Source organism: Lampris incognitus, chromosome 12 (genome assembly GCF_029633865.1).
Source record: "Lampris incognitus isolate fLamInc1 chromosome 12, fLamInc1.hap2, whole genome shotgun sequence".
Lineage (NCBI taxonomy): Eukaryota > Metazoa > Chordata > Actinopteri > Lampriformes > Lampridae > Lampris > Lampris incognitus.
The window spans coordinates 30,956,208-30,969,434 of NC_079222.1; the positions used below are offsets into that span (position 1 = coordinate 30,956,208).

At 40.3% G+C, this 13,227-nt stretch overlaps 2 protein-coding genes across 3 annotated transcripts in view; both read left to right on the top strand.

Annotated features, from left to right (window-relative positions):
- Nucleotides 1–13,227, top strand: part of LOC130121504 (rab GTPase-activating protein 1) — a 213,128-nt gene that overhangs the window by 93,982 nt on the left and 105,919 nt on the right. The gene's annotated exons all lie outside the window — the stretch shown is intronic.
- On the top strand, nt 7,831–9,310 carry LOC130121505 (probable G-protein coupled receptor 21). The gene has a single exon (XM_056290322.1). The coding sequence runs from the start codon at nt 7,831–7,833 to the stop codon at nt 9,082–9,084; it is 1,254 nt and encodes a 417-aa protein (XP_056146297.1). The 3' UTR covers nt 9,085–9,310.

Consider the following 13,227-nt stretch of genomic DNA (forward strand, 5'->3'; position numbering starts at 1 on the left):
CAGATGCCCCTCATAAGTTTACTATACGAGTACCTATGCCATTATTTACATATAAGTCATTATCAACTGGTTTTCTAAAGTTCTTTCCTCTCAGTCAGGTAGTCATTCAGTCTTAATGTTAATTTTTTTGTGCTTGTTCCCAGTATGTTTTTTTCTTCAACGCCAGCCCTTAAAAGGTTGCATCATTGTGAGAGCGTATTAGTTAGCTATTAGGGCTAAGCTGAGCCAGATATGAAAACAATAATTTTTCATCTTGGTAAGCGAGTGACCGTGTATGTCTCTCTTCATCCCTCCACCCCTCTTTCCCAGTTGTTCTCTACTGTTGTCTCTTTCTTTCTCCTCCCCCTGTCTTCTTTGGAAGATCCCAGCGTCTCCAATGGCTCCTTTCCTCATTCTGTCTTTCTCCTCCTCTTCCTCCTCCTCTCCCACCCCCTTCATCTGCTGTCATCTATTTTTAGCCCCTCGTGCAGCGGGCCTGAGAGGTGCGTGAAGACATGAGAGTATGTCTGGATGGTTGGGGAGAAAGGTGCAGGCTTATGGTATGAGAGAGAGAGAGCGAGAGAGAGAGAGAGAGAGAGAGAGAGAGAGAGAGAGAGAGAGAGAGAGAAGGAGACAGAGGGAGAGAACGAGCATGTGTGTGGTTCTCCATCACGCTAAACCCAGCTGCCTTGCACGAGTCATAAACTGCAGTCGAGCCTCATAATAACTCCCCCCAATTAGTGTTTGTACTCCTTTGAAAACATGATTTGGTGGGATGGTCTTGATGGATCTATAAATAGCTGACCATGAAACAAAAATAATTAAGAAGATCATGAATCCATGCATTCTTATTATTTTTTTTCAACAGTAGGATTAAAGGGGACTTTCCAGCACTAACCAGTTTATTAGGTTGGGATAGAAAGCATTAAACTGTAGCACAGCTGGCCAGTTCCCTCCTGCAAAAGGAGTCACATAGATGCTGATTTGGAAGAAACTCAGTACATGGCTGTTTTTGGTGTCGATAGGAATGTTGATATGCCTGAACGGAGATTAAACTGTATTGTGATGGTGGAACCTTGGCGTGGCTTTATTGTCAGTCTTCACAAAGAGGAAGATTGTTACTCAATGATACATGCAAGACTTCACTTAAGAACCAACCCGTTGTTCTTCCTCTTTATTGTAGCTGGTATAACCTTAGTCAGCGTTTTCATTGGCAGATGTAACATCGAAATGATTCTGAAGGTTACACTTACAGTAATTTGAATTAATGATGATTTATTCCGAACATGTAAATAAGCAGGACATAGCATACAGATAAGCCGTTGCCAGTAATCTGAAGTGATCAACAAATCCACACATCAAACTCGGTGAACAAACCTCCGTATGCATCAGATTATTTGCTACATGTTGGAAAAGGAGTACGAGGAAGTATACACTTACTTTTTCCTACCCCTTCTCACCTTCTCTTAAGTTAATTCAGCTTCTACACATTTCAAACTCAATTCCCACTGTACTGTATAGTTCACATTCAATGCCAGTTGTGCTGCACAGTACAAACGCAATTACTGTGAACAATAAGAGAGAAAAAACACATGAAAAACACATGAAAGAAATAAAAAACAAAAAAGAAAGAATAAGAAAACCATATCCTAATGTCATGTGCCAAGAATAAACAGATCTCAGTGCTGCGTGCAACCCAAATATCCACTCGGTGTCATAGAAAAAAAAAAGTAATACGAAATGTTTAGAGATAAATAAACTTAGTTAACACAACTCTTCGTCATTCCTATAACTCTTGATAATTGGTCCTTTGTACTTCTTGAACTGTGTAATATTTGTACTTTGAGTTCCATGCTCACACTGTTCCACAGTTTTACCCCACAGACTGAAATGCCCATGCTCTTCAACACGAACACATAATTTCTTGAAGTTTAATTTCTCTCTCAAATTATATTTCCCTTCTCTGTCAGAAGTGAGATTGTGAGACCATGAGGCCATCAGAAGCGTGTGTGCCCAGAGGCGTGAGGGAGTTGATATGCTGAAACACAGGGATGCGCTTCTCAAAGGAGTCGGGTAGTGTAACGTGCTCAGATAAATAGACTCGCTAGCCCTTGGCTAATGGGTTGGACCCTTTAGTCTACTGCTTAATGTTGTCGCCCGTTGTGCGGGAGATCCGGGTTTGCATGCTGGCTGTAGCGGTTCCCAGACTGCCCCCGAATTCGCTAGTGAATTCTCTATCTGAGAATATTTTTGTATATTACTATATAGTAGATTGTTTCTTGTTTTGAACATTATTTGTGCTGTGTTAAATTCTGCTAAATCCTTGAACTTCAATGCACTTGAATTTAAAAATAGCTTGTTGGTGTGTTCACGATATCCTACATTATTAACTATCCTTATGGCTCTTTTTTGTAGTATACATAATGGCTGAAGGTTGGTTTTGTAGGTGTTACCCCATACCTCCACACAGTAGATCAGATATGGTAAAATAAATGAACAATACAGAGTGTGCAATGATTTATGATCAAGAATGTGTCTTGCTTGTCCCATGACTGCAGTGCTCCTTGCCAGCTTTGCTCACATATGTTATGTGAGGTTTCCAGCAGATTGTGTCTATCTCCAGTTTTATATAAGGGTATGACTTTTGCTGTTTTCATTTTGCTTGGAACTTTACCAGGTTGATAGAACATGTTATAGATGTGGGTTGGTGGTTTTGCAATATGTTTGATTACTTTCTTAACTATTGTCATATCAGTATAATTCCAGTCAGTAGACTTTTTGTTCTCGCATTTGTTTACAATGTCCACGATTTCCTTCTCTCCTACCACTCTAAGAAAAATGGAACTTGGATTTCTGTCCCCACAATCACTATCATTCCCCACTGTGATTGTTTGTGTGTCATTGATTTTTTCTGCCAGTTTTGGGCCAACATTTACAAACAATCTGTTGAAACCATTGACCACATCTTCCATGTTATTTATAGCCAGCATTATCTGTAGAGTATTGAGGGCAGCTTGGGCTTCTAGATCTGTTTCTATTCAACACATTCCATATACTCTTGGTGTTGCTTTTGTTGTTTATCATTATTTATTATTATTATTTAATTCTTTATTGTAGTATTCCTTCTTGCATATCCTTAATGTTATTAATGTTAGTAATCATAATGTTGGTTAGCTTGTTTTTATATTTTTTTTGTATTTTATTTCTGCTTCAGTGGTTCTGTGCTTTATGAATTCTTAGAGCTGTTTTTTTATGACAAGCATTACACAGTCCCTTTGTGATCCATGGATTGTCTTTATATTTCTGTTTGCTGTTGAATTGTTCTATTGGGCAGTTTTTGTCATATAAGGATTGAAATATGTTTAGGAATTAATCGTAAGCTTTATCAATATGTTTTTCTTTGTATACTACATTCTAGTTATGTGTTAGTAATTCATTTTTGAAAGCATTTGTGGATTCCTCTGTTCTTACTCATATATTTAATGTTGTTGGCAACTTTGTCCTTCCTAAAATTACAGTCATAGACTGTAAAAACTGGTAGATGTTCACTGATGTCACTTATTAAAAGCCCTGCTCTCAGTGTTGCCTTCTATAATGTTTGTGAATATGTTGTCTATTAAGGTGGCACAGTGTTCTGCTAGGTCCAGTGATTTTACGATATAAACCCAAACTATACATTGTATTAATGTACTCTTCTGTCTTATTGTGCTTATTTGGATTTAACAGGTCTATATCGAAATTCCCACATATGAACATATCCTTTTGTGTTTATTTTGAATACGTTTCTTCAATCCAGTCCTTAAATTTATATCAATATTGATCCCAGTGATCTGTATATGCAACGTACGATTACATTCTTCTTTTTTTCCATGCAGATTTATATTGTAATATATTCCAGCACATCATCAGCAGCTGTTGACATAACTTCTACCACCTTGAAATTGAGGCTGTTGCTCACATACAAAGCAACCCCCCCTCCATTTTTGTTACTCCTGTTCTTATAAGACAATTAGTATCCAGCTAACTCAAAGTCAACACCTTTCTCAGGGCTAATCCATGTTTCAGATAGAGCTATTATGTTGAACAGATTCTTGAAGTGACCTAGATGTTCACTGATGTTTTGGAAGTTGGCATGTAGGCATCTGCTGTTAGTGTGGCTAATTGAAATGTTGTGATCTGAGTTGACCATCATGTTAAACTGATCATCAGTATAGTATAGACTGTCATTGTTGTTGAAGAAATTATTTTCTGGGTCATTTTCCATATCGTGTGATTTGTGTTTGGAATATCTGAACGTCTTTAATTCCCTTTTTTCATGTTTTCTAATCCTTGCTGTTAGCTCATCATCAGTGTCTCCAGCTGGAGGTGACAGACTACTGTCTGGTCTGGTCATGGTTGTGTGTAATGTTTTACTTTGCATGTTTTATTGATTGGTGTGTTGAACCTTGTTGTGTTGCTTAGTACTCACTGAAATTTATCAAGATCGTTCTCATCTCTGATGACCAGCACTTTTGCCTCTTCTGGGGATCCTTTTAGCTTTCTGAAGATTTTACAGTTTGCAGCTATGCTGGCAATGTCCACATTTCTTTTTGTCAGATACTCGTTTAAGAAAACGTTTGTGCTTTTCAACAGTCTTCTTTGTTTGAGTAGCACAACCTTGTGTTTTCTGTTTGCAAATCTGATTATTATGGCCGGTTTATCCTTGCTGTGTTTCCTAGGGAAAGGGTGACATGCCTCGATGTTATTGTCTACCACAATTCCCTTGTCTTGCAGGAAAGCGGTCACCTGGTTCTCCACGGAGATAACTTCCTGTTCGTTGGGTTCTCCGCCGTATCGATCTGGTCTCAGTATCGTGGCGCACTGCCGTTTAACCTCCAAACCACAGACAATAATGTCGTTCATCCTCGTAGGACAATTATATTATCCCCCTCGTTGCGCCGCTCCCTCAGGGCTTTAATTTCCTTCAGCATGTCCTCAAGAAGGCTTTGTCTGCCCTGTTGGTCTTGGAGTGATTGTTTTAGCTGATCAGTTTTTTGATGTAGTTTGTCAATCGTTTTCATAGCAGCTTTTAACTGTTCCTTTAACTGATTGTTGTTGCCTTTACTCACATTGTTTCCATTAGCACGTTGCTGGTTTTGTTGTAGTAGGACAACAGTAGATCGCCACCTTTGCTGTTAGCTGTTAGCTGTTGCTGACTTGACTTGACCAACGCAGATTGATGTAATCGATGTAATCAATGATCAAGTAAAGATCCATAAAATAGGCAAACCATAAAATAAATTACCAAAGGTCGCACGGAGTTGTTAAAAATATTGGTTTCATTGATCATTTTGATTTATTTTGGGGTCGTCTCTCCTTAAGATCTGATGGCGTGCACCCAAACCCAAACCCAAATTTACAGAAGTTTTGCAAAATTTGCAAATAATAAACTACTCAAATAATAATATACTCATTCTAATGCATCGAATTGGTTGAATCATTGAGCTATTAACCTAATAATGAGCATCCTACAGAGACTATTGAACAAGTAAAATTAATTGTGCTCACAGGCCACAATCCGGCTCAAAACCTAAATCATAATGAGATTTTAACGTATGTTTGTCTTGCAAACTTGATGAATTACTTATGTCCTACAATTTTTGTGTAAACGTCTCTTTTTGGAACTCACCATATTTACTGTGAAAGGGGTTGAGTCTGTTAAAGTCTATTTTATGACATTGGAGAATCAACTGGTCATACTAAATATATATATGTGTAAGGTGAATACACATACTCTGAACATACTGGTGTTATGGAAATACAGTGGAAAAGACAAACCCTCCTTATAAAATAACTTTTAATAAAGCTGATAATACAATAGTTCCTGTAAGCTATATCCAGATAGTGTTTGCCTTCAAAAGAATGCAACAGTAAGTAAAGTTTAAAAAAAAGGAAGCAACCCCATGATCTCCTGAGAGTCATATGTGTGTGCTGGGAATAAGGATACAGACTGCAAAGAACAGGATTTGGAGCAGTAGTACATTTCCAGAGTTTACTTAAAAAGCCAATCAGAAATATCAGTGACTCAACAATGACATACTTGTCGTATCTTTAACTTCAAGCTCCAAGCCATTCACTTTGTAGTTAATCGTTAAACTGTTTTGTTAATCATTCAACCGTCAACGCTTCATCATTATTGGTGGGTTGATTGAATTAATGCAAGTGAATAAATTAACAAATACATTGATACATTTGATGACTGACAAATAACTCTCCAAATTGAACCTATTGAGTTTATTGCCTCTTCCTATCTTTTTAGTTGTAAATAGTAAACATGAATTACCAGGAACTAGGGAACATTCTCAGAGATGTTCTCCGGTCCTCCCTTTGTTGAGAGTCAGTGGACTTTCTGCTCAGGACAGGATGTTTAGGGGAAAAAAACATGTTATTGCCTGCCCCCGCTCCAAAAATACAGCAGGATTATTTGTTTGATGACCAGTTAGCTCATTGTTACTCAAGGCCTTCATGGCACATATGGTCAGCATCGCTAGATCTCTTGTCCTCAAAGCCTGTGTGTTGCCCATGTTTATTTTTTCCAATCTGTCTCTGTTTATCCAGGCCCAAGTTTAAAACTGATGTGAGCATGGAGTCTTTGTATGAGGTGGCGATAGTCTGAAAAAAATATGGACTGTATGTGCAGCACCGGGGAGAACGATCGAATGTAGTATTTTTGCTTATGGGGGGCATAGATATAGAGAGTGGGAGGGCAAAGGAGGAGGGGAGGGAGGCAAACTCGTGCCCCTTGCAGTTTTGTCATTGGTTCAGAGCCACATAGAAGGGGGAGTGGCCTCAATGCCACTGTTTCTGTAGAAATAGAGGCAGAGCGAGAGAGAGAGAGGGAGAGGGAGAGGATAAATTGACACAGGGGGGTTCTCCCAGCATTGGTATGCCTGCCTCCCTCATTTCCACTCCAGACATTGTTGCCGCTTCTCTGGACAGACTGCCGAGGAGTGTTTGTACGTGCGTGTGCCTGTCTGAAACGTCAGTCTCTCCCCGCTGCCATCCTGTCAGTTCAGTCCGGTCTGCCGTGCTCCCGCCGTTAAGGACCAGGACCGGGCACTCACCGAGACGAGCTCACGGGGACGGAAGAGGCGAAAGAAGAGAAGAGAGCGCTTAACAGAAAGCGGGGATATAAAGACGAGGATTCCCTAAGCATCTTCTCGTCGTCCTTCTGTTAATGTGTGGTGGATTACACAACATTGTCCGCTCATGCGAGGCTTTTGTGATGACTGTTCGGACTATAGACCACAGAGAGTGCTCGCAATCTGTGCTGTCTGCAGCTGCAGCAGATGTGGAGCTATCTGACTTCACAGGGCGCTAAGGACAGAAACATTTCACAGACAGATAGGATTGGAATTCATTGAAAGACAGAGAACTGCATTTTGGGGTTTTCTCCCCCCCCCCCCACGATTTCAGTAAAAGAGTACTCAGTTGGGCTTTTCACCTAATTTTCAAGGGGCAGAAGTAGTGTGCCTCTTGTGTTTTATGTATATTTGTTTGTATGTATGTGTATATACTGGTGTTATTTTTATTGTGTTTTTGGTTTTGTTTTGTTCTTTGTCCTTTACCATATCTGGTCACAGTGAAAACTACTGCAGGGGGCTTCCCTGCCTTTCTCTGACATTTCCATCCCTTCAGCCTTTGAAATTGCTGAGATTGTCCTCCTCACCATGGAACTCCAGCATGATGCTTTATATTTGGACTAAAACCATCCAGCAAATTCCATAATAACCCATCTACCCGACCAACAAAACAGTCATTGGTTCCCCCGGTAGTCTCTCAGGACACCTCATACACATTTTTATGCCAAAGATGATGAACTCCACCCTGGATCCATTGAACGAGACCTCTGCAAACCTTCTTCCCCCCAACATCTCTGCTCCCTTCTGCCTACTGGAGGTAGGCTACTCCAACGTCTTAAACACCTGCCTCCTGGAAGCTTCTATTATACTTCTCCTTACTGTTCTCATTATCTCTGGAAATTTGGTGGTAATCTTTGTTTTTCACTGCGCTCCCTTGCTCAGCCAGCACACCACCAGTGCTTTCATCCAGACTATGGCCTATGCTGATCTGTTGGTAGGGGTGAGCTGCCTCTTCCCCTCCCTTGCCCTTCTTCATCATATACAGGGTCTGGACCCCAAACTCACCTGCCAGGTATTTGGGTACCTGGTATCGGTTTTGAAGTCTGTTTCTATGGTGTCTTTAGCCTGTGTAAGTGTAGACCGCTACATTGCCATCACACAGCCCCTGACCTACACGTCTCTGGTGACACCTTGCCGGGTCCGCTGCTGCATTGCCCTGATATGGTTGTACTCGGCCGTGGTCTTCCTGCCGTCATTTTTGGGTTGGGGGAAGCCAGGTTACCATGGCGATGTGGTGGAGTGGTGTGCTGTTGAATGGAGGACAAGACCAGCATTCACCTCATTTATTGTGGCATTGCTCTATGCCCCTGCTGCACTTACCGTCTGCTTCACTTACGCCAACATCTTCAAGATCTGCCGCCAACACACCCGGGAGATCAGTGAGCGCCACGCACGCTACCGACCACAACAGCAGGGCCTGGGGGGTACAGAAGGATCAGTGGCTGTGGTCAAGGACAACAGTGGGGTGGATAAATTTACCCACTTATCGCAGCATCACACACCCCAAAAACACCAACCCCAGCTACAGCATTCCCCGGCACCATACCCAGACAAGAGGTACGCCATGGTGCTGTTCCGTATCACCAGCGTGTTCTACATCCTGTGGTTGCCCTACATCCTCTACTTTCTGTTAGAGAGTGGAGGGATTTACCATCACTCAGCAGTCTCCTTCCTCACCACATGGCTGGCCATAAGCAACAGCTTCTGCAACTGTCTCATCTATAGCCTGTCTAACTCTGCCTTCCGGAAAGGTCTCAAACGCCTCTGCTCCTTCTGTCTGCAGCGCAGCAGTGGCGGCAGCAGCAGCCTCGACGTTAGAAAAACGAAAAAGGCCTTTTTTGGGCCTACTGGACAGAAGTGTAGAGGACCCGGTAATGGATTTGACCATAAAGATATAGCAGGTGGAACAACGTGTCATGTCTAGTGAGCGTTCTGGGAGAATATTGTGCCAGAAAGGCGTTTCAGCCTTGTAGAGGTTTCCTGAGATGTTCGCTCTCACCTGCGTTCAGCGAGATAGACGGGATGCGTGCACCACTGCTGCTTCTATCTAGTCAGAGAACTGCAGGGGCAGCCATCCCTCACAGGCCGCACCGGGCATTCAAAAAGAGAGACCGCAGGTCTAAGAGCTGATCTAATGATGTGCAGAACTCATGGACACATAGCTCAACGTAGACAGATGGATTGTCGGAAGAGCGGTGTCAGAAACGAGGAGAATAAAACATGTCAGAATATTTGGAGAGAAGTGCAATCCTAATGTCGGAACTTACATTTTGCTGAACCGCAGTGTTCCAGTGGTAAAAAAAACTCTGAAGCTTGTTTTTCCCTGTAGAACAGCAGCTACATGAACGGCGTATTGAGGCCCAGAAGGAAGCTTTGTGCTAAGAAAAGACACTTTACGTTTGTGAAACAATGTGACCTTTGGGTAATGTCAGATTAGTATCACCATCAAGCATTAGTAGGTGGTGATTCCGTAAATAGAAAAAAAAAATCCAAAACTGGGTGCATTATTTAAAAAAAAACAAAAAACAAACAAAACCCAACACTTCAGAATAAATGTGCTAAACCGAACTTTTAATATTAATTTAATTAAATATGTTGTTTTCTATTCCTGGGTATTTAAATTCTCAAACAAAGTAGAGGAAATGTGTGTGTGTGTGTGTGTGTGTGTGTGTGTGTGTGTGTGTGTGTGTGTGTGTGTGTGTGTGTGTGTGTGTGTGTGTGTGTGTGTGTGTGTGTGTGTGTGTGTGTCTTGTCATACAGGGACACATGCTTAGTTTTTCTTTTACTATTGAATTTATCGATTAGTAAATCGATTGATTAATTTACATATTGATTTTTTTTACAGTCAAAGAATAATAAAAAGAAATTAAATTCTAATCAAAATACAAACTTTTTGTCAGGTTTATGTGTTATCTGACGTGATTGTGGTATTTTATTTTTGCAGTTTATCAATTTAAAGTTTTAGATTATTTATTGATTATGTTTTCTGGCACTAAAAATATCTTTTTTTTAATGTTCTTTTAAGGTCAAATAATGTTTACATCTCTTGAAACTTTTGGAAATAATTCAACATTCCCAGTGTTTTATAATTGATTTCGTTAATTAATACCACAACTATTGCGGTTCTGTAAGTGTGCACAAGACAAACGTAAGGTCGTGTTTGTTTTTTGTTTTTTGTTTTTTGTTTTAATTGCAGACTCGGTGTTTCATCTGGCCTCATTTTCCCACTTATATCTGACCACAGGTCATCCATGTTAGCCCATTAGATGACCTGCTGAAAGACTTGTGGAGTCGAGCTCTAATCCTCGCCCTTACATCTGGTTTACAGAGAGCTAGCGAGTATCTGATTGTGCAGTGTCACATGAACATGTACTTCTCATGATCTTATCAGGAGTCTGAGGCACAACCGTGTGTGTAGGAGATGTATGGATGTGTATGTACACACACTGACACAGGAGAAGCACATGCACACAGAGCAGACAGACGGTCAGTTCTCCCTTCCTTCCATCTAATCTCTGGCTGGTGCCAGGAAAAGAAATAAATGAACCACTTCATGTTCCCAGGAACCACAACGCCAAGCATCTGCGTGCACACAAACGCACATCTTCAGCTTTACCTTACTGCGTCAACTCTCATCACTTTAAATCCCCGCAAAAACAGTCTGAAACAATGACAGCAAGTTTAAAAGTGTGACTGCTAGTTTGTGACGCTATTAATAATTATAAGATAATCAGTTATTATTGAATATGCAAGTTTTTTCCCCCTATTTTCTAGTCTTCTCATTGCAAACTTTGTCTTAAGGTGTTTAAATAGTTACAGTTCCCGTTTCTACCTAGTCTACCAAAGAACGTTAGCTCGATATCGCCTGGATTGTAATATTTTTTTCTTTTTTTTTATACGAAGGACGATTGAGTAAACAGAAGAGATTAAAATGTGGAAGGTTGTACATTATATTTATGTGGGTGCACTGCACTATTGTGGTACAGTAAGCCTAGCAGCCATGTTTAGATACCACAAACACATGTATTTTAAACAATCTTAAAATTTATTTATTTGAAATGCACTCAAAAAAAAATTAAGCCCATAAGTTAAAGCTTATGTATTTCCGTTACGTGTACATTTTCCGTCTAATTTGATCACATAACTCCAACGTAAATTATGATTTTTTTTTTGTCTTAAAATGTCATACTTTACAATGGAGTTATGTGCTCAAATTGGATGGAAAATTTACACGTAATGGAAATACATAAGCTTTAACTTATGGGTTAAATATTTTTTTTGAGTGTGGTTGCGTTTTTCTGTTTTATAATCAAGTAAGGACTTGATGCACAGATATGCATAATTTTTTTTCGGGTGAAGAGTGCATATTATGCTAAGTTTTTCATTTTATGCATGTGCGGCAATGAAAACAAGCTCTTCTCATTTACTTTCCATTCCACAATGTAGAAAATGATCCAATTTCTTGGTTAAATTCTACATTTCAGAGAATCTGAAGACATAATAATAATAATAATAATAATAATAATAATGTAAAAGAACCATTCCCTGGTTACCCATATAATTATATTTTTCTGTATTAAGTTCCTCTGTTCTTTCTTTGTTGTTAGTTTAAAAAAAGAAAAGAAAAAAACCTCAGTTCTCCCAAAAACAATGTGTTTGCAAGCTTGAATGCAATAATTCATGCTTTTTGCATAGTTGTATATGAACATCTGTTGTGGGGGCGACCATGGGCTTAATTAGACTGTTGCTGGTCTTCTGATGTATTTATTGCCAAAAGAGATGACTTTCACTTCATTTTATTATCTCCACGATGCCAAGACTGTTAGGCCCTCAGGGCTTTTAGTGTGTCTGTGAGTTTAACGTACAGAACAAGGGATGTAGGCTTTTACTAATGTTAGGCGTTCTCTGTGCCTGAATTAAAAATTCTCTCATGAAATTTTACTTCAGGCTGTTATCCCTCGTGTGGTGTCCTGTGTGTCATTTCTTCTTTTTTTTTATGCCTCATGGATATCGATTTTATAGATTTATAATGCATTACTGATTTCTCCCCCGAAGAAGATGATGTTTGCTGTAAAGAAACGGCCCAATGAATGTGTGATTGTCAAACCACCTGCAAAGTTATTTTTGTAAAGTTAAACTGTTGCTGTCCTGTTGATATTAACAGTAGCAGTGGTTTATGTTGTGCATTACCAAGTGAGTATATTAATATGGTAACATGTCGCTATGATACAATGTGTTTGTGAAGATACTTTTTTACTTTTTTTTAAAATCTTTTTCGCAACATATTCTTATTGTAGTCTCCATCTCCAGTGCCAAGTTCACCACTAAAGGCCCTTTTACTGTCACATTGCTCTTATAGTAGTTAATGGAATACTTCCTAAGAAATGTGCAGATAAGGGGTATCCAGGTAGCATAGTTGTCTATTCTGTTTCCTACCAACATGGGGATCGGCAGTTCAAGTCCCTGTGTTACCTCCAGCTTGGTTGGGTGTCCCAACAGACACAATTGGTTGTGTCTGCGGGTGGGAAGCCGGATGTGGGTACATGTATTGGTTGCTGCAGTAGCGCCTCCTCTGGTTGGTCGGGGGGCCTGTTCATGGGGGGAGGGGGAACTGGGGAGAATAGTGTGATCCTCCCACGCGCTACATCCCACTGGTGAAACTCCTCACTGTCAGGTGAAAAGAAGCAGCTGGTGACTCCACATGTATCGGAGGAGGCATGTGGTAGTCTGCAGCCCTCCCCGGATCGGCAGAGGGGATAGATGGAAAAATCCAGAAAAAAAAAGAAATCTGCAAAAAGATGAGGAATCGGGTTTCTGCGGACCAAGGGATGGCTTTAGGACATTTTTATGCCATTACACATAGAAAAATAATCACACACATAGACAAAGACAAGAATACACTGCAGATCTCTCGTCTTTCCTTGCGGGGAAAAAAACAATTAGTTCAGTTGGTGTCCGGAGACCCTGCACACTCAGGATTTGGCAGTGTAGAGGAATAGTACCATGTTGCATAATGGAAGAAACCAAAATAATAAAGACAGTGGTGGTGATGTGGGACTGCTGTGGG